Source organism: Psammomys obesus, unplaced genomic scaffold (genome assembly GCF_907164565.1).
Source record: "Psammomys obesus unplaced genomic scaffold, mPsaObe1.curated_primary_1811, whole genome shotgun sequence".
Lineage (NCBI taxonomy): Eukaryota > Metazoa > Chordata > Mammalia > Rodentia > Muridae > Psammomys > Psammomys obesus.
In genome coordinates, this window is record NW_026585609.1 from 4,738,532 (window position 1) to 4,760,056 (window position 21,525).

The 21,525-nt window shown below is 43.2% G+C and overlaps 1 protein-coding gene across 1 annotated transcript in view; it reads left to right on the top strand.

Annotated features, from left to right (window-relative positions):
* Positions 1-436: 436 nt before the first annotated feature.
* The window catches only part of Gucy2c (guanylate cyclase 2C), a 71,113-nt gene continuing 50,024 nt past the window's right edge, over positions 437-21,525 (top strand). The window contains exons 1-7 of the mRNA XM_055610603.1: positions 437-853; positions 7,462-7,574; positions 10,379-10,443; positions 13,734-13,949; positions 15,171-15,292; positions 17,522-17,618; positions 19,674-19,791. Coding sequence (XP_055466578.1) covers positions 637-853; positions 7,462-7,574; positions 10,379-10,443; positions 13,734-13,949; positions 15,171-15,292; positions 17,522-17,618; positions 19,674-19,791 — 948 coding nt within the window. The 5' untranslated portion in view covers positions 437-636. The remainder of the gene's footprint in view (positions 854-7,461; positions 7,575-10,378; positions 10,444-13,733; positions 13,950-15,170; positions 15,293-17,521; positions 17,619-19,673; positions 19,792-21,525) is intronic.

The following is a 21,525-nucleotide window of genomic DNA, read 5'->3' on the forward strand; positions in this document are numbered from 1 at the left end:
GACCTCAGCTGTTCACCAGTCTGAAGTTTGTCCACCCCATTAGAATGAATGTGTGATCCACGAGGACGTTCATGCATCCCCTCGTTGGCCATTATGTCCCCAGAGCCATGCTCCTACGTAACGTGTGGTGAAGCCGTGATAAATGGAGGCTGTTGGATCGTGGAGGCATAGCTCTTCCTAGCAGACGTTTCCATTCTAATGTGTAGCTAGAGCTGAAGTACTAATGGGCCGTCAGTCCTGGGCTTTCCACAAGCCCTTCGACCTTTATTTTCCATTTCGTGAATCCTGTTATGTAAAATATACTGCTCCCTTCCTCTCTTCCCTCTTCCCAGTGATGTGTCACGAACTGCTGTATTTCTATTGGATGGGGCCCCGGTAATCCTGCCGTTTATGGCTCTGACCTTTCTGTGTGCAAACACACAGGAGTGAACTTTGCTTTACCGCCTTCCATAAGGTACCTGGTAATTACTGGCAGGCAGGCTGCGTTTCACGGCCCGTGTGACCAGTGTGGCAGGACCAGAACGGTACGTGGGGAAGAAAGGACGGAGGGACCCTGCTAGCGGCGGTCCGGAGGGGCTCCCCGTGTCCCCACACGCAAGCAATCCTAGGGGCCATGGTGCTGCGGTGAGCCAGGTCATGACATCACTGCTGGGCTTGGCTGTGAGGTTGGTACTGCTCCTCCAGCCCGTGCTGGCGAGCCGGGACTTCCAAAAGAGGAAGAACTGCCACGATGGCAACTACCAGATCAGCGTCCTGATGATGGACAACGCAGCCTTCGACGAACCCTTTGAAAACCTGCAGGCCGCTGTGAACGAAGGCCTGGACATTGTGCGGACGCGCCTGCGCGAGGCCGGTAAGACGATGGTGGAGGGCTTCTCCTTCGCTGGGCTTCTAGGCAGAGACCTCTGCAGACTGTGCCTGACCGCCCAGCTCCTCTCAGTTCATCTCAAAACCCCATCGTCTTCCCTTCCTGGGGAGAGGGGTTGCAGTGAGCTCTGGTCCGCCCCACCCTGCGGGAAGAAAAGGTGAAGCCGGCATAGCAGTGACATACCCCACTGAAAACTGGGTTTCTTGCCCCGCTGGAGCCACCATGCTTCCTTTCCATAGCTGTTCAGGGGCAAGATTTGGGCTGGACCCGAGGGCTCACAGGGTTTCTGGTCAACAAAGAAGAATCTCATAGAGGTAGTGAACCTTCCTCTGGACCTTTAATTCAGAGAAAGACTTTTCTCTGGCCATGTGGCTTCTTCCTATCTCCCATGGCTCTCACTATCGGAGATAGGCAGGGTTATACATACACAATCGAATTAATTGTTGCCTTTCTTGACCTTTTCTTTTATTCACAAAACCAATTTTATAATTCAACATAAAACACGTCAAGTAAAACAAGTGCCCGCAGTAATTTTGCACCACCTGTATGCTCTTCCTTGGTGCCTTGTTTTGGAGAATGGGTGATGAGTACGGCACAGGAACAATTTCGCATCCTCTGCGTCACGTCACATTATCCCACAAGTGGCTCTTTTAGGCCTCCATGGCCACCACAGTCACCATGTGACTGTCCACAAGTGTTCCTTAGAACAGACACCACCTAGGTTATCTAAACATTTTCTTGTCAAAAAACCTTATTGTTTTTAATTTCTTGCAGTTATTTTTACGATGCTACCGACCTTTTTCCCGTAGACAGCTTTTCTCCATTACCTGAGACTACATTGCCACAAATAGGATTAAAGAGTCAATGAGTTATTGATACACCTTAATGGTTACTTGTGGTCTTAAAGATGACATGTCTTAATATTCTGTTTAAAATCTTGTGGTAATGAGAGCAACAGTCACATATATATGTGTTATCTATACGATTATATATATATATGACACACACATATATGTGAACTTGCTTCTGTGTATGTATGTAATCTTTCCAGTTGTGTCCAAGCTAGATTCAGATGCACATGAAGCAGTCTGATCTAGGCTTAACAGTAGAAGTGGGAGGCTGTGTAAGAGCACACACATATTTACTGAGGTCATGAAATAACACGCACATATTTATTGAGGCGAAGAGGTTTGGAATATAAAACCCTGGATTAAGATTCGCTCTGGTACCCTGGGTGATAAGCATGTCCACCTCTCAGAGACATGGTATAGTAAACAAGAACGGTGTTGGAATAAACAACGTTTTTCATTTGCCCTATGATTATCACAGTGATATTACTTAACCTGCTATCAAAATTAGTAACAGATAAACACCTGTTCGATTTTTATAACTGCCTTCTTTACCTTGGGCTGGGCAGATATTCTACCTACACTTGCCCTTTTTAATTTTTTGTAATTACTTTCAATAACCTCATTTACCTCCCAGCCCCCTTCCAGTGTCATCTGCCTTAACCATTCCTACCTGGGCTGCCTTCCATCCATAATCTTATAAATTCTTGCTTATGTTTTTCGTCTTGGTGTTTTCTCTATCCATGCCATCCTTGGAGTCCTTCCTCCTGGCCCATAAGGCTCCTTCTCCATGCTAACCCACCATGGTGTCTTTCTTCCTCTCTTCCAGTCTTTCTGTCTCCCATGATTCTCTTGAGCTCAGAGCCTGGGAGTCTTAGCCACATCTACCCCATTCTTCCCTGCCCAGGTTTTCAGACTTCAATCAACCAATCAGGAATAATGTCTTAGGCAGGTTTACACAAACAAGGATAGGTATATCCCAGCAGTAACCAGCTCTTGAGGGCCAGTAATTAGCATAAATTACAAGCATCAGACAATCTCCAACAGACTCTGTTTGCTCCCTGAGTGTCTGTCATGCACTGGAAAAGTTCTAGAGAGTCCTTCGTTACACCATCTCGCTAATCACCCCAACCGTGTGGGGCTGCCATGGTGGACACTGGCTTCACAGCAGATGTCAATCACCTTACATCAGGCCCATTTAAATAAGATGTAGATGTTTTTCTGTCTGAGCCTCTCAAGTGTATCATATTGCCACTGTAAATGACCCACCATTAGCCACACTTTTCATTAAGACAAAGCAAAGGAATGCCATCAGCAGCAAGTATCTGGATTCCAGTGGAATTTCACTCATATTCCTGACCAATTATTTTCCCATCTGTACAACCTGAAGCAAGTAACTTAACTTTTCTGGAGCTCAGTTTTCTCATCCATAAAACCAGGATAAATGACAGTCGTGGCATGTGGGTAGAGTGCGGCTTCAGTGAGAAAACCCACGGTAGGAAGCGCTTCAGGCAGGGAAGCATATGAGTCCTCAGTAACCAGGGCTTGTTTTCATCTCTGTCAGGAACAGTGTTGATGTTACCATTGCTGCTATTAGAAGAACATCTTGCCTGACACATACAGTAAATAGCAAAAAAGTATTGGATGATGTCGTGGTAGCTGAGTTCGTGCAGCCTGAATCTGAGTTCTGCTCCACTGTGTCCTAGTTGAGTGACGTGTTAATTCTCATTCACTCCTCCCATTTGTAACAGTTACAGTGCTGAGGTGGAAGAATGGGTTCATCAATAGAGAGTTCTGTGGAGTCCGAAGAACACACAGAGATGCCTAGAGGTTGGCACTTGATTACCCATTTTGTGTTATGTCCATACATACTAAACACAAGAGGACCAGGCTAGAGAAAAGAAAGACTCCTTGTATTCTAAATATGTCGAGCATGTTATTTAGGAAAAAAAAAATATGTAAACATTGTATGAGGAGGACATCAGAAAGTATTGATAATATAAAGGTTGTCGGTAACATCATAAAGTAAGTGATCAGTTTCTTTTCAGACTTCGTAAAGCTGTATGAGTATTGAAGAATAAGTAGAAAACAATGTGAGAAAATGGTATGAATCACTTGAGAAAAGATTCCCTCAGTCCTCAGGCCTCAGCTCCTTGAGGAAATGTGTTCCTGTGTAGAGTCCCATGTGTTAAAGTCCTCAACATGTAGCTGCCACTTTGTGTTGGCCTGACTCCATTCCCAAAGCCCGGGGCAGAAAAGGGAGGGTCCGGCTTTGTACCCACCTTCTGTAGACTGAGAGCACCTGGTAGGGTTGGGGTGCAGCTAGGAGAACATGACATGCCATGTCTTAGGTTTCAATGCTGTGATAAAACATCATGACAAAAGCAACTCAGGAGGAAAGGATTCGTTTCTCCTTATAACTTATAGTTCATCATCAGGGGATGTCGACATCAGGCTAGGAACCCGGAGGTGGAGGCTGATGCAGAGGCCATGGAGGAGCGCTGCTCACTGGCTTGCTCCCCATGGCATGCTCAGCCTCCTTTCTTACAGAAGGAACACCAGCCCAGGGATGGCACCATTCCCCACGTGCTAGAACTTTCCCCATCAGTCACTAGTTTAGAAAGTGTATTACAGAGTCACCTACAGGCAAATCCTACAGAGGCAGTTTCTCAGTTCCTCTTCCCCATTGACTCTGGATTGCGTCACAATGACATAAAACTGCCAGGACAAGAGGCCTGTTTATTTTTAAAGTTTCAACTTGAAGTCATATTACTGTTTGGAAAAAATGTTCTGTCTTTTCTTTTAATCACTTAGAACCGGGAGAGATGAAGCATAATATTCCTTTGCCAAATTAAAATAATGAAGCAGTAAAATATGCATAGGTGTCATAGTGCAATACGTTCCATATCAGTGGATCAAAAAGTTGATCTTAATGCTTCTTCATGGTCTTAAAAATAGTCAGGGCCCTCAGTAGTTTTATGTAGTTAAATATATTGATGTTTATTAGATTGAGAATTGAACACTTGCCTGTAAGTTCACTAAAAAGTAACAAACAATTTACTAATTAACATTCATTTTGTTACTAAAGGAAATTTTTTAAAAAAAGTTTTTTGGCCAAAAAACAAAAAAGAGGGAGGATGAAAGAATGAAACTGAGGTAAACTTCTGTAACTGTCTTTAATGTTCAGCTTAATAGAAGAAGGACATGATCCACTGCTTGCTTCTGTAGTCAAACTGCAACAAAAATATGCATTCTCTGGCTTCTAAAAAGTTCCATCAGAGAGAGAGTGGGAGAAGTGAAGGCCCGCCCGGTACAAGTATGAAAACAGCTGTGATCGCACAGGATTGTCCCTCCCCCTCCGAAGCGACTTGGCATTCGTCAGAGGTTTACATCTCAACAAGTGCTGCTCTTTAGGACATCAGAGTTGACCTAGACTCACGTTGCCCACATTCCCGCTCCACTCTTCACGAGAGATGAATGTGAAACCGCCTTACGGGAACATTGTTGCTTCATTTCAAAATAAATATTCCCTTGTAGGATTCAGAAGAGGATTAAATGAAATGATGCTTGCAAAATCTCACAGGTCAAGGTCAGGCACAGAGTGGCCGTTCTGTCCGTAAGAGGGTACGGAAGTGGGACCACAGTGGAGAAGTCACGTGTCCATCCATCATCAGGTCTGACACGTGATGATTCTCCTTTCCCGGCTCCCTGTGGGGTTTACACTTGGATTTATCTGTGTCACTCGTGGTCTGCCTGGAGCCTCAGAGAGTTGTAAATGGCTCAGCATTTCTGCAGTGGTGGGAAGGAGCCGAACTCTCCTGCTGACAGGGATGGAGGATGGGATGGGGGAGACAGGGGACACACCTGAGGGAGGAGATGGCTTGCAGTTACCACCACCTCCTAAATCTTCCTGTTGACTTCCAAGACTGCAGCCGGCTTCGCTTGCTACGGCCCTTCCTAACGTGCCCGCTGCCGAGTCCCCAGACCCATTCCAGCTTTGTTTATCCTGAACCCTGACTCCAAAGACACTCTATCCCCCTAATATTTTTAGATTTTTACTTTTTTGTATTTATAACTGTTTGCCTACATGTGATGTATGTGTACCATATGTACGCCTGGCGCCTATTGAGGTCAGAAAAAGGTATGGATCCCCTCGAACAGGAGATGCAAATGGTTGTTAAGCTTCCACGTGGATGCTGAGGACTGAACCCAGGTCCTCCGCAAGAGCAATAAGTGATGTTCACTGCTGAGCCATCTCCCCAGCTCTATTCTTCCTAATATTATGCAAATTAAGTAGGACAAAGGTTCTGCAGTGTGTATTGGGTACTGGCAAGATGGCTCAGGCCAGTTAAGGCACCTGCCACCAAGCCTGAGGATCCGAGTTCGATTCTTGGGACATATTTGAAAGAAGGAGAAAAATGACTTTCACTAATTGCTCTGTGACCTCCAAATGCATGTCCCCATGGGTTTCCTGCTCCTCAATGCACAAATAAATATATCCGTGTTAAAAAAAATAATTGTTCAGTATATGGCTAGTTTATAGCTATACTCAAGTTTTAACCACTCTTTTAGCTTACCACAGCCCCTACCTCTTTACTGATTCTCTCTGATTGGCTTAATCACATTGGCCTCTTGGATAGCTTGTTCTATCTGAGAACTCCATCTCTCAGCTGGGTCTCCTACTGGAGAAAGCACCAGTGTAAATGTTCTTGAATTAAACAGTAACCAGAAAGGAAGGAAGGATGTTATATATATATATTTATATATATATGTATATATATACATATATGTATATATATGTTATATATATATATATATATATATATATATATATATTAGATCTGATAGACACATCTCTGCAGCAAGTACAGAAGAAGAGGTTGCTTCTATTCTCAGAAGGATGAAGCCTCAACTTTTAGGAACACATACGTTTGAACTCCAAAGAATTTCTTCTGTTTTTGGTAGACTTTCCTCTTTTAAGGATACTACTAAAATGTGTCATGTTGGGTGGACCTGGAAAGGTGGGAGAAAGAAGAGAAAGAAAGAAAAGATAAATTCAGAATATTCTTGGAGTTGAATTTGAATACTGTGTTAGTCAGGGTTCTCTAAGGAACAGAACTGATAGAATGAACTAACATATATCTCTGTGTTAGTAAATTATTTATTGGAGTGGCTCACAAGCTGTGGTCTGAGTAACCCAACAAAGACTCTCTCCTGACAGGAAGGCCACAAGTCCGGTATTGTTCTGTCCATGAGACTGGATGTCACAGCAGTCCCATTGTGGTGCTGGAGTCCCAGGGAGGTCCTCAAGAGCAGCTAGTTTCCAGTCTACCAGAGAAGGAATAGCTGAGGATAGATAGGCTTGCCAGTGAGAGTGAGGACAAGAAGATAGAAAGGCACACACTGCTTCTTCTTTGCCCTTTATACGGGCAGCCACCAGAAGGAGTGACCCAGATTCACCGTGGGTCTTCTGACTTCAAATGATCAGGATGTAGAGTGTGTCTCCCACTCAAGACATCCAACCAAGAGAAATCCGTCAGAAGTGTGCCCAGCTGCTTGGTTTGGGTTACTTCCAAATGTAGTCAAGTTGACAACCGAGATTAGCCATCACGGATACCTCCCTCTCCTGAGTCCCCCCAGACCCCTCCCCCTGAGCACAAACCATTAGCAAGGGTTGTCTCACAATCGGGTAAATTGTGGAAGCATAACACTGGTTTCTGATCTTTCCTCATTTCTGGGTAACAGGCCTAAATGTGACTGTGAATGCAACGTTCATCTACTCGGATGGTCTGTTTCATAACTCAGGTGACTGCCGGAGCAGCACCTGCGAAGGCCTTGACCTCCTCAGGGAAATTTTAGTAAGTGCCATGTGTGTGTGTGTGTGTGTGTGTGTGTGTGTGTATGTATGTGTATGTATGTGTTTGTGTGTGTGTGTGTGTGTCAGTCACATATTCTAAGGCTGGGATGGTCACAGTGTGAAACACGTGTTTACAGACAGCATCATCTGTATCAAAGCCTGCACCACCTGTGGTACTATTGCCGTATGACCTGAAGCAGGGTACCCTGGCTTTATAGCACAGATTTTCCAAGGGAAGCAGCTTCTCCTGGAACACTGTGTGTTCCCTGTGGGATAAGGGGGATTTTTATTTTTAAGTTAACTTAAACTTTTTAAATTTTGTCTTTTTAGAAACTTATTATTTTGGATATGTTTCTAAAGTTTTGTTATCGTAGTATAATAATATCCTACTCATCAATATCCTACTCTTATCAAGAGACAGATCATCCTGATCAAAAAACAAAAACAACGAAACAAGCAAACAAACAAAAAACAGGGAAGTACTAGAGTTTAATGATTTAATGGATTAAATGAACCTAAGAGACTATGAAGAGCATTCCACCGCATTAACACTGCCAAATGAACCTCTCAGCATCCCATGGAACGGTCTATAGAAGAGATAATATGTTAGGACACAAATCAAGCCTCAACAAATAGAAAACACTTGGCATAGCTTCTTATATGCTATTTGAACACAAATGGAATAAAGCTATAAGTCTGCAGCAAAAGAAACTACAGAAAATAAAGTTATGGAGATTGAACAGTATACTATTAAATAATGAATAGGTTATTGAAGACATTAAGGAGGATTTTTAATTCCTAGAATCAAATGAAAATTAAAACACAACATGTCAAAATCTGTGGGATACAATGAGCATATTCATAAGAAGGAAATTCATAACTATGACTGCTTATATTAAAAAATCAGAGAAATCACAAAAAATAGCCTCAGGATGTATCTCAGAGCCTTTGAAAAACAGGAACAAGTGTTACAAAGTAGTAATTAAGATTAGGACTCATATTAATTAAGCAGAAATGTATAAAATACAAGAATTGAAAGCCATTTGAAAAGACAAACAAGATCAACAAAATCTTAGACTAGCTGAAAGAGAGCTGAAGCAAATCAATAAAATTAGAGGTGAAAATGGAGATACCACAATTAATGCCAATGACATTCAGAAAACTGTAGGGACATACCCTTAAAAACCAGTTTCATCATTTGGAAACATCTAAGAAATCTAGGTAAATTTCTAGATGTATATGACCTACAAAGTAAGACAAAGATGAGATAAACTATTTAAACATATCTATAACAAGCAATGGAACTGTAGCAATAATTTAGAAAAAAATCTTTTAACTGAAAAGAGTTCAGGCCCAGATGGATTCAATGCAGGATTCTGCCAGACCATTAAAGAACTAATATCAACTTTTTTCAAATTATTCCATAAAGCAGAAAGGGAATAAACACTTCCAAACTTGTATGAAGCCAGTTCTGATACCAAAACCAGATAAAGAAACAACAAAAGAAAATCACAGCCCAATCTTCCCAATCCCAACAAACATAAACACAAAGATTCTACACGCAAAAAAAAAAAAAGAAAAAAAAAAAACCAACAAACCTTATAAACTAAATTCAGGAAGACACCAGAGAACCAAGAAGATGGCTCAGGTGGTAAAGTGCTTATCTGAAGCATGAGGAGACCTGATTTGGTCCGCTAGAGCTCCCGCAAACAGCCGGGCACACAGGGACATGCACACACACAGAGGCCCATCAAAAGGATCATTCACAATAATCAAGCTAGATTCTTCACAGATAAGTCATTCTCAACCTTCCCAACGCTGTAACCTTTTAACACAGTTCCTCATGTTGTGGCGACCCCCAGCTATAAAACTATTTTATTGCTACCTCATAACCATAATTTTGCTGTTGTTAGGAATGATAATGTAAATATCTGATATGTGGGATATCTGATATGCAACCCCAAAAAGTTGAGACCTGCTATTCTGAAGGTACATAAATAATTTAATAATAAATAAATAAATAAATAAATAATACTCAATAAATAATACACCACATAAATGGACTCAAGGACAGAAATCACATTACCATATCAATTAATGTGTTTGACCAAATCCAACATCTCTTCATGAGAAAGGTCCTGAAGATATCAGGAGTGGCAAGACCGTATCTCAACCTACAGTTGACATCAGGGAAAATGAAGAAAACTCAAAGCATTTCTACAAAAATTAGAAACAATAGGCAAAGGTCTCCACGTTCTCTACTTTTGTTGCTAAAATGTTAAAAGTCTTAGCTATAGCACTAAAACAAGAGAGAAAGATAAATGTAATACAGGTAGGAAAGGAAGATGTCAAAAGTTTTCTCTTTGTAAATGGGAAGACTCCAAATGTGAGGGCTCCTAAAGATACCCACATCATTTCTTCTCCCTTGCACTTCAATATCCCTATGTTAAATTCTGCCCAGCCCCCCAAGGTTGAGACTCACTATGGAAGCCATGTAATGGATGAGTATACACATCCTGACATCCATGCTACGACACATCAGGTCAATGGGAAACTTTTAGCATCACAGTCCCACAAGATGTAATTGGTGTCCTGCATGCCCACCTGGTTTCAGAAAGCTTGTAATTCCCTTGAGCTCCTTAAAACCTACTTAGGGCCAGAGTTTGCCACTTCCTCCTCCCATTCCCATCGTTTGAGAAGCTCTTCCTTGCTCTGCATACAGATTCGTAGGAATCCCACCTCTTTTCTGTTTCTTGGTTCATTGGGTTTGTCTTAGGCTTCAGTATTTTCCTTTTTCTTCTACAGAGAAATGAAAATATGGGCTGTGCCCTCATGGGGCCCTCCTGCACATATGCCACCTTCCAGATGTAGTAAGTACTTTGGTCAACTGTTAAATGATTAGGCAAACAGCAGTGTGGTCGAGGCTACATAAAGAGGCATGTTGACCCCTTGTCTTGTGCCATCTCTCTACCATCGCCATTTCCCTTCCCCAGAGGCCTCCTCCTTGGATCAGTGTGTAATGACCTCTATAGCTGCTCAGGGACAGTCACTCACAATTGACTGTGAGAGGGAGCAAGATGTGAGTGAGAGTACCGACAGGAAGAGAGAGAGAGAGAAAGTTGGTGCCTGGAACACTTGAGTTTAATAAAGGAATTTTCCCAAAAGTAAGGGTAGAGGGTAGGACACAGGAGAGAAAGGCTTAGTAGAATTCTGTTGTGTCATTAGTTTGGAAATGTGGGAAAACAACCAGGTGCTTATTTCCCATGGTTATAGGAGATGAAGAGAAATAACATGTCGAAGTTCTCTGTGCAACATCCTTAGTGCCTTAGAGAAAAACCTTCTATTTATTCTAGAATAGAAAATCTTTCTCTGAATTTGGAAATCTTGGCCTCATCTCCTCAATTTATTTTACTGGGTTCTGGCAGATCATATGTTCCCAGTTAGAATTCTTCTCACGTGTCTTTCTCTCTCTTGCTCAGTCTTCTGAATAATAATAATAATAATGCCATTTGCTGATCCAGAGAAATCCACACTAGCATAGGTCTCACAGGGCTGATGTGACCCTCTCAGATTTCTATTGAAAGTCAGTGTGTTGCCTCATGCCAGGAACACAGCAGCCCCAGCTGCTCAGCCCACCACACTGGGTATGCCACAGAAGCATTTTCAAGCCTGTCTTCCATACCCAAAAATAGACACATGTGGAACCTTGTTCTTCCTTGTCTCGTGGATCATATACTGATAGTGCTCAAAAGGAAAGGGGGATCCGGGAAATGGATTCACTACGATGAGAGTTTTCTCATCACAAACATTTTAGTTTTGTCAAACAGAAAAAAAAAAATAATAAATATGCCCCTCCAAAGAAGACACTGACCAATACAAGGCAAAGGGAGAAAGAGGGTCCATCAAAGAGGAGCAAATGAGAGGCTGCAGAATGTGTGGAAAGGCAACAGCCATCTCTGCTTGAGGCTGAGTTTCAAGTGGGGAAATACTTCATGAAAAGAGTCTGAGCTTTGTGTTTGAGATGTGCAGTGTCTTAGTCAGGGTCACTGCTGGTGTGGTGAAACATGACCACATGCAACTCGAGGAAAAAGGGTTTATTTGACTTACATATCTTGAGTCACAATCTGTTGAGGGAAGCAAGGTAGATATTTAAAATGGGCAGGAACCTGAAGGCAGGAAGCCATCGAGAGGTGCTGCTTACTGGCTTGCTCTTCATGGCTTGCCCAGCCTGCTTTCTTACGGAAACCAGGAACATCAGCCCAGGTTTGGCTCCATGCATGATGGGACTGGGCCCTCCCCCATCAATTACTAATTAAGAAAATGCTCTGCAGGCCCTCTTGCAGCCAGATCTTATAGGGGCATTTTCTCAGTTGAAGCTCCCTCTTGTCAGATGACTAGCTTATGTCAAGTTAACGTAAAACTAGCCAATGAAGGCAAGATTTCAGTGGATCTAAGTGAGGTGATAGCTTTCCAGCAAGGTAAAGGAAGAAGTGAATGTAAAACAAAGGAATAGGATGGTGAGGAAATTCACAAGTGTTTATAACTATGATCTCAAAAATGTACAAGAGGATGATAAAGACTAGAAAAATTACATTGACCGTATTTGGTAGCTTATGTGAGAGGATCATTAAGTTGTATTTAATGAGACTGGCAATAAACATTCCTAAGATTTTCAGCATAAGAGGGCTATGAAAAGTCATTTCTTGCCTTGACAACACTGCAGTTTGTCAAATCATTTTATTTTATATTTATTTTATTAACTCTTTCCAATTAATAAAAACGGCCACCTCTATAGAGATTGACAGTAGAAAAAAACCGCAGGAAACTAGAAGGGCTTGACTTAGTCAAAAGCAGGGACAGCCAAATAAAACCATAGAATCGATGATATTTGATAGCACCAGAGGAAATGCTGGGGTGTAATCAGAAAAGACTTTGGGATTCAAAACGCTGAAAGCAATGGGAACATAATCATGATAAGGTTTTGAGGGACAAGAAAAAGGGAAAAAAAATGGCTAGAACATGAGCTTGAGATGAACATGGGACACCAGTGGGAAGGTGTGATGGGCACTGCTTTTCTTATTTCACTCCACACATTTTGAGCATCCGCGTGAGCTGTGTAGATGGAGGTGAACCAGCCAGATAAGATACCCCCACCTGAAGGAACTTGCAGTGGTGTGGAGCAAAGCAGCTCCAACAGCTACTCATCCACATAACTACCTGGACCTACATGTCAGGGAGAGTTTCTGTGATAAAGACAGAGTCAGCCAGGAAGCCAGGCTGAGGCCTGTCCTGGTTAGTTACTGCCTGAGAAGGGCAGTAGGTTGGTTTAAAAAAAAAAAAAAAAAACCTAAATAAGAAGGCCTCAGCTGAGCAAGGGCAGAAAGGTCTTGTTTCCCAGCTGCCGGCCCTTTCAGAGTGAGTGCTAAAAAGCAGGCACAGCTAGAACTAAAAGGCATAGGTATACTTCTGGTTCAATCACAATTATGATGGCTCTTCTGGTTTTCCTTCTGTTGCCATGAGAAACTCCATGGCCAAAAGCAAATTGGGAAGGGAAGGATTTATTTCATCTCAAAGCTCACAGTATACGTTGGAGAAAAGTCAGGGCAGGAACTCAAGGCAGGAACCTGGAGGCAAGAGCCAATGTAGACATCATGGAGGGGTGCTGCTTACTGGCTTGCTCTCTGTGACTTGCTCAGCCTGCTCTCTTTACCAGCCCACCTTGGGCCAGGACTTCCCATATAAGTAATCAACCACGAAAATGCCCCATGGACTTGCCTATAGTCCAGTCTGATGGAGACAGTTCCTCGAATGCTGCTCCCTCTTCCCAAATGACTGTAGCTTGTGTCAAGCCCACAAATACAAGAACTTAACAGCAGCCATGGCTGTTTAACATGGAGTGTATCCACTCCTCCTTCAAAGCGCACATTCCCAGCCCAGAGAGCATGAGAAATCATTTACAAATAAGTCAAAGTGAGCAAATCATGTAGCTATTTTGCTCTAAACAGAGACTACGGCCAATCCTTGTTATTTTTAAAGTTTCCTCTATGGGAGGGTTATCCACACACTTGTTTTACTGACCCTATTTCACTTTTGCCATTTATGCGCTCTTGTTAAAAAGGAGCTAACCCTAACATTGGTTCCTCTCTCATCTTTGGCACAGCCTTGACATAAAATTGAGCTATCCCATGATTTCAGCAGGAAGTTTTGGATTGTCCTGTGACTATAAGGAAACCCTAAGCAGGGTGATGGTTCCAGCCAGGAAGCTGATGTACTTCTTGGTTGATTTCTGGAGAGTCAATGATGCACCATTCAAAACATTTTCCTGGAACTCTTCGTATGTTTACAAGAATGGTTCGGAGCCTGATGATTGTTTCTGGTAAGAAAGGCTGCTAATCAATGTATTGCCATGAAGAACGGCCACCTTTCCTCTGGGACAGTGCTGGAATGGACACCAGCCCATCCATTGAAGGAGCAAAAAGAATAAAGCCTCATGAGAATGCTCATGAATGCAGGGCTTGCATTTGTAGCGCTTGCTTAAAGTCTGAAAGTGAATTTTGGTTAGTAAGGATTCCTCATGGTAAATTCTCTAAAGACAAATACATATGATCTTGTTTACAGATGATAAAATTGAAAACTAGAAGTCAATGTTCCCACACTCCTGTGGAAGATGTAATACTGGGGAATATGTGTTCTGCCTAAACCAAGAAGCAGCAGAAATGATGCCTTCCACATTGTCTTAGAGGAAAAGGGGGCTAGGAGAAAGCAGGAACAATGGGTCCTGTTCAATCCCTGAGTCTGGGCCTGTAAGAAAGCTCGGTGTGTAGAGGCACTAGCTGCCCGATGACCTGATTCGATCCCTGGGACTCACATGGTGGAAAAATAGGACCAGATCCTGGAGGCTGTCATCTGACTGCCACGCACGTTCCACGCAACACATCCATGTGTCTGTTGACACATTCACACACACTACAACATAAATACATGAAACATCATTAAAAAAAAAAATGATTCCTGCCTTCCCAGTGAAAGAGGTGGAGGTAGCGTTTGGTTGTGGTGACTCAGTTCATTCCACCAACTCTCTCCAGAGAGGCCTGGAAGGGTTAAGATAGGGTGTCACCAGGCGTGCACATCTGAAACCCAGGCCAGTCAACCCCAGGAGCTCACCCTGGAAACCTTGCTGTGAAACTGGAATGTACAAATGTCCGGTTTACATAGGAGCAGACATCATTTTACCAGCTCTGAAGTTTTATACCATAGTTTCAGAGGTTTCTATTTTACAGTTCAGGCTAAAATCTACTTGTTGTAGCAGTAGGGAGTAGACGGAACCCCTCAAATGCCTACAATTTGCACACACACACACACACACACACACACACACACACACACACACTCAGAGTTCTTAAAACTGCCCCCTCATACTCTGCCTTGACTAGGTAGCCACAATACAAGCAATGGCATCCTAGCAGGAACTGTCTATTTTTCAGAAGAACTGGGTGTTAGGTAAAGATTCCAGCACAGAAATAAATAATGATTTTTAAAGGTGGGGCGGCCATGAGGAAACAGAGCCGTCTCTAAGCTTCTCCTCTTCCTTCTCCAGGTACCTCAATGCTCTGGAGGCCAGCGTGTCCTATTTTTCTGAGGTGCTCAGCTTCAAGGATGTATTGAGGCGCAGTGAACAATTCCAGCAAATCTTAGTTAGTCAAAACAGGAAGAGCAATGGTAAGATGACAACAGAGCCTTCCCTAGGCTGCTACCTCCTTCAGAGTCCTTCAGGCTAATCTCTCTTCCCACACTTGCCCTCAGTGCCTGCCTACAAGTTATGTATTTGCAAACAACTTAGCCATATTGTTATTTGTGTTGACTAAAACCCAACTCTCTGAGAGAAAAGTGACATAAAGCAAACACTGATGTAATGAGAATAGATGATAACCCAATATCCGGCCTTTATAAACCAGCAGAGACCATGATCCACCATGAGTAAACCACTTCTTAATTCACTCCAATCTGCGGCAGGGCAAAAGTTTCTCCATCTTGTCTCAGCTGAAGCCATCTTTGGTTTCTGCCCCCATGCCCATGATCTTTAGGATCATGAATGGTTTTGTGCTCCCCTAAGACCCCGCTCCCCAGATCTTGGTTGACTGGCAAGTTCTTAAAATGGAGAGTACCTGGTCATGGCAGCAAATAATTATTGATTTTCCCCTCACAGGAAATTACCATAGTTCAACCTTTAGTTCTGATGTACTCTTGCTTGAGAAAGCACCCAACTCTGTTCTAGAAACTCAGGGTCAAAATGCCCAGCTAACTTCGTGTTCCTGGCTCTTGTTAACCCACTTTTGTGCCTCTTGCTACAACTTGCAGCAAACAGAGTGTAGTTTTTCTGTTTCTTATCTTCAAAAACTCCCTGTAATATGCATTTGGGATGCTCTGTGAGAACTGAGAAGTGTTCATTCCCTCCAGGCAGTGGCCAGCTTAATACAGACTCTGAATCCGTACTGAGTGGTATTTGAGGTTTTTTTTTTTTTTTTAAACCCATAACAAATCCAATGTATTACTGGATTTAGAATGCAAAGGTTTTCAACCATGGTCTGGTGACTAAAACTATTGTTATGTAACCCCTTTGACAGAATCCCAAGGCAAGAAAAGATGATTTTACTTCCTCGTTTGTTTGTTTGTTTGTTTGTTTGTTTTTCTAAGCCAGATCTCACATGGCCAGTGAGCTAAAGGTTAGATGTGAAAGTATGAAAGCTTTCTCACCAAAGTGTTGCCTGATCTGCTATACTTTTCAGGGAATTCCCTTCCCAAGCAAGAACATATCAGAAGTAAAAGAGGATTTGTATTAATTTCCTATAAGGGAAGCTCCTCACTTGGCAAGTTACCTGACAACATTCAAATAGTCATTTGCTGTGTCAACCAAGATATGAGTGTGGGAGGGGCATAAAACCATTCATAATTCATGATTCTAAAGAGTTTACAGTTCACCTGGGTGACACAGCAAGAAAAAGATCTAACAAAAGTCTATGTAGCAGTGCATGCCTTTTTTAAATCCCAGTATTTGGGAGACACTGGGAGGCTAGCCTGGTCTATTTGCAAATTCCAAGCTAGCCATGGCAACATAGTGAGACCCTATCTCTAGAAACAGCAAAAATCCAAGTTAGTGTCCCCTCTAGCTCTTCCCACACTGGAACCACGTGGTCAGGCAGCAGCCACATTTGTGGTAGAGAGGCTCAGGGTAGTACTGACACTCAAATTTCTGAGACGAGGTTCTGAAGTAAGATGCTACAGGCACAGCTCAAAGATGGTTGCTTAGGAGGATGGTATAAACTATTCTCACATCCCCCTTTCAAACATGTGTACAAATGATGAGGTGTGGGCCACTCGTTGAAGAGTAGCATTAGGAATCACTTCCACCCAGTGCGATAGAAAACACACTGAGTTCCACCCCTGAACTTGGCTATCTTCTATGCCTGGACCCCTCTGGTATCATCTGTCATTTTAAAGACTCCACAGGTCCTGTTCTGACTCTAACTAAATGTAAAATGAGGCAGAGGAGATTTGAGTAACCGAGCTTAATCTTTAAAAAGGTATCATGAAAGACAGGTGTGGTGTGTTGTGCCTGGATTCCTAGCACTCAGAAGCTGAGGCAGGAGGATCTCCATGAATTAGAAGCCAGCTTGGACTATGTAGTGAGTTCAAGGTCAGTCTAGAAGACAGAGTGAAACTCTGTCTCAAAAAGAAAAAGGAAGACAGAAAGGAAGGAAGGAAGGAAGGAAGGAAGGAAGGAAGGAAGGAAGGAAGGAAGGAAGGAAGGAAGAAAGGAGAGAGAGAAAAGAAAAGAAACATTACAACAGCTAACATAAATATGTTGGTCTCCAGTTCATGAAACTGGCTGCTTCTGCTTGGCTGGAACCTGGTCACCTGTCACTCTTTGTATTCCTTTCTCGATTCCAGTGATTGTGATGTGTGGCACGCCAAAAACCTACTCTAATGTCAAAGCCGACCTCAGCGTGGCTGAGAACACCGTTGTTATCCTGATAGATCTGTTCAGGTTGGTATAGGCTTGGGTAGCCCCTCCTCTCAGCGGGGAAGTGTGTCAAATGTGCCGGAACATCTTCCTTTCTCTTGTGTTGGGCCGTCTCGGCGATGATGACGGCAAAGTCGCATTCCTTTCTCATGACACCTTTGTGTTTACACAATCATCTGTGATCTTAAGCAGAAAGGTATGGGTAACCCTCTCATACAGGTAACTTTAAAAATAACAGTGATTGACATGCAGCTAAATACTCAGTCCGCTCATCTGTGAGGTCTAGACGCGCACAGGATCCTAGTCTCCAGGCTGATTTGAAGCTCTTTGTTCAGAAACCCATCAACCAACCAAGAACTCAACAATGGGTTTCCTGGGATACAGGTCTCACTTCTTTGCTTTCATTGCTAATGGCCTTTGGCCTCAAACTATTTTCTTTCATCAGTCACCTTTGGAAAGACTAAAGGTGCAGTCAGCTGAATCTGATTTATAGTTATTCTTTGTCCTCAGGGACAGTTACTCAGTGATGGCCCTTTCCTTTGTGCTTCTCGACACTGAGCAGAGAAATCCCTGAGATAGAGATAGAGTTAGAGAGAGAGAGAAAGACCGTTTTACTAGCTGTACCAAAGTAACGCTTAAGTTACAGTCCACTTGGAGGAGGGCCCCTGGGGCCCCTGTGCCCCTTGTCCCATGAGCAGATCATACGCCTCACTTATCTACCCGGGTCATTAATCATTACCCGTGTGCCTTTCTGTGCTGCTGTTGTTCTTCTGCATTTGCCTTGTCATCCTCTGATACCAAATATACTTTTCCCAGCATGAAAGGAAAGAAAAGTGCTGGAAGTGCGGGCCCAATTGACAGTTAAATGTACACGGAGATAAGCAATTGGTCTGCCCAGCTCTTTAGCTGTAGAACTCTAGGAAAGTGGGCAATGTTGTCAGAGTTTCGCTCCCGCCTCACACTGATTCAGAAGCTGGTTTGTCCTGGGGGAGGAGTCATCATTGTAGCCAGTTTGGTATCATTTCATTCTCAGCCAACTGTGCTGGCCTTCCTTCGTGACCCCTGCTCAAGGGACACACGGCTGAGTTTCGAGAACAATATGAGATCCAAAAGTAAACCTAATGCGCTCAGCTTCGAATTCTAACACTTGGGGTCCCGTGGGCATTGGTCAGAACTTTGAGGTTAAGTTGCACTGTGAAATGAAAATCACGGTGCCCGCTTTCAGGGTCAGATCAGTGAGGTTAACGTGAGAGCTAGTGCGGCGTGGTCAGCACAGAAGAGACTGCGCATTAAACAATGGTCACTCTAATTATAGCCGTTCAGTTGTTTGACACACTGAAGCACCCACATGAGTGGGAAGCACAGAAACCCTAGGACTTTCGGATTTTCAGAGTGATCTTAGTGTGCCGAATGCTGTCTGAGTTGATGATACACAGTCTGGGAGCTAATTAGTCCCAAACCCTGAAGACACAGCAAAAGAGACCCATCTCAAACAAGTTAGAAGGCAAGAATTGATGCCTGGGGTTGTCCTCTGCACTGCGTAGGCAAGCCATGGTACAAATATGTCTGTATCCACATCTATGAATTTACACACACACACACACACACACACACACACACACAGACTTGCCGTGTTAGAGAATGATGTTCCACAGTGCATCTGCCGTTATTGATTCCGCCCCGAGCATTCGGCAGCATTCTTTGTTCTGCATCGTGGAGAGTAATGTCATGTTCCATATCCAACATTTCCAACTTGTTTTGCATACTTAAGAAGAAAAAAGTTTTCCTACAGAAGCCAAGGGTCATTAGGCCTTAACAGCAAATGCAAGCATTCCCTCAAAGTGAATTCCTTTACAGCCTCAGTTTTTAACAAGAGCAGCCTCAGTCTGCTATTCACTGTAGCAGGTGGATGAGGAAATTAGAACTGGGGAAAGTAGAAAGCTTTGCTGAAGCCGAAACTTAAAAAGTAACAATCACAATTTTCAGAGCTTGTGTTATAGTTTGTATGAGTTGTGAAATGTCCGTCTCACCTGGGGGGGGGGTGCAAATTTTTACAAAGAACCTGTGTTTTTACTTTAGTAACCATTACTTTGAGGATGATACTGAAGCTCCTGAATACATGAACAACGTCCTCGTTCTGACATTGCCTCGGAAAAATTCCACCTCAAACACCTCTTTTTCCGAAAGATTTTCATCGGTGAGTTGCTTATGTGTATATTTATGCAAGTATATATTAAAGATAACACACAGCAAGGTAGACTCTTATTTAAACCCAGATTCCTATATTTGCAAGTAATTTTTCTTTGCATGTGTGGGTTTATATGTGTTCATTGTGCGTGTGTGTGCATGCTGAAGCCAAGAGTGGATATTGCCTTCTTCTACTTACTTAGTTACTTGCTTACTTACATGTGTGTATGAGAGAGAGAGAGAGAAAGAGAGAGGGAGAGAGACTGTCTTGTGTGTGAGAGTGCTTGCCAAGGCAAAAAGAAGCTATTGGATCCCTTGGAGCTGGACTTGGGAGTTGCTAAGGAGTTGTCTAAGGTGCTAGGAACTGAACTTAGGTCCTGTGCAAGAGCAGCAAATGTTCTTAACCACTGAGCAATCTCTCCAGCCCTCTGTACTTGACTTTTGAGACGGGCTCTCTCCGTGGACCTAGAGATCACTGACACAGCTGAACTAGCTGGCCAAAGATCTCCAGGGAATCACCTGTCTCTATCCCTGCACTGGTCCCAAACTCCACCCACCAAGTGTTGGCGTTACAGATGTGGACCACTATACTTTTCTTTCACAAGGATGCTGGCGAGGTCCTCATGCTCACACAGCAAGCACTTTACAGAACGAACCATGTCAGCCCCTGCAAGTACTTTCACTAATTTCACTTCACCCACTGACACCTGCATGTAGAGCATTTGCAAACACAGAAGCCCCATCAAACCTCTTACTACAGGTCATTGTGCTAGAATCCAAACTGTGACAACAACGGACATTTGCACAACATCAGAGTGAAAGTCACCACATAGAAATACAGGAAGAAGAAGAAGCCTAGACATTGACAGTCAGAGAAGTAGAGATTAAATAGCATAAAATAAGCCAGGAAGTTCTCTATTGTTAAAGTTCTCTCCTGTTGCTAGTACCCAAATTCTTTTTTAGAAATAACTCCTAGGTAGAGACATTACAGTGTCATCCATCATAATGAAGTTGACCATTGTCCAAAGGTGTGCTTAATGTATTCCTACTGTCTCAGTATCCTATCTGGTTTGGCACTTGTCCCAGAACAAGGGCCTTTACCTTCCTATTAAATCATGGTTAACTTATTATACTGCAGAGATCCTAAGACCCATTAGGCTCTGTCATTCACTGAGCTTTAATGAGATGCAGTTTGTCATCTGCCTTCTGCTCTCAGTTCAGAGAGGTTTGTGGAAGAGGATGAAGGGGCAATCCAAAGACCCTCACAAACACCTTTGCAAAGGCAAGTGAAGGGCAAAGCCATAAGCGCTGTAAGAGCGAGAATCATCCCTCTTCCTAGACCATCTGTTCCAAGTGCTCCCGTTTATGGACTTGCTAAAGGAAGGGGTTGTAAGCTCCTTTGACGCAAGATCCTGGGTTCTGTTCATCCTGTGAAGTGATGACTTTTGTGAGCTGGCCACGTAGCTAGGTAGGTACAGACACCTGCCAAGGCTGTTCACCTGAGTTTGATCCCAGGGTCCCACAAGGTGGAAGGAGAAATGGGACTCCCAAAAGTAGTTGCTCTCTGACCACCACATGCAGCCCCTGCTCCCACAAACAAACAAACAAACAAACAAACAAACATTTTCTGCAAATGCATTCCAAATACATAGAACTCGAATTGTTCCTTGGCTCAGGCAGAAGGAAGGTCCAAAACGCATGAGAAAACAGAACCTATCTGGCCCCAGTGGAGCAAGAGCTTTCA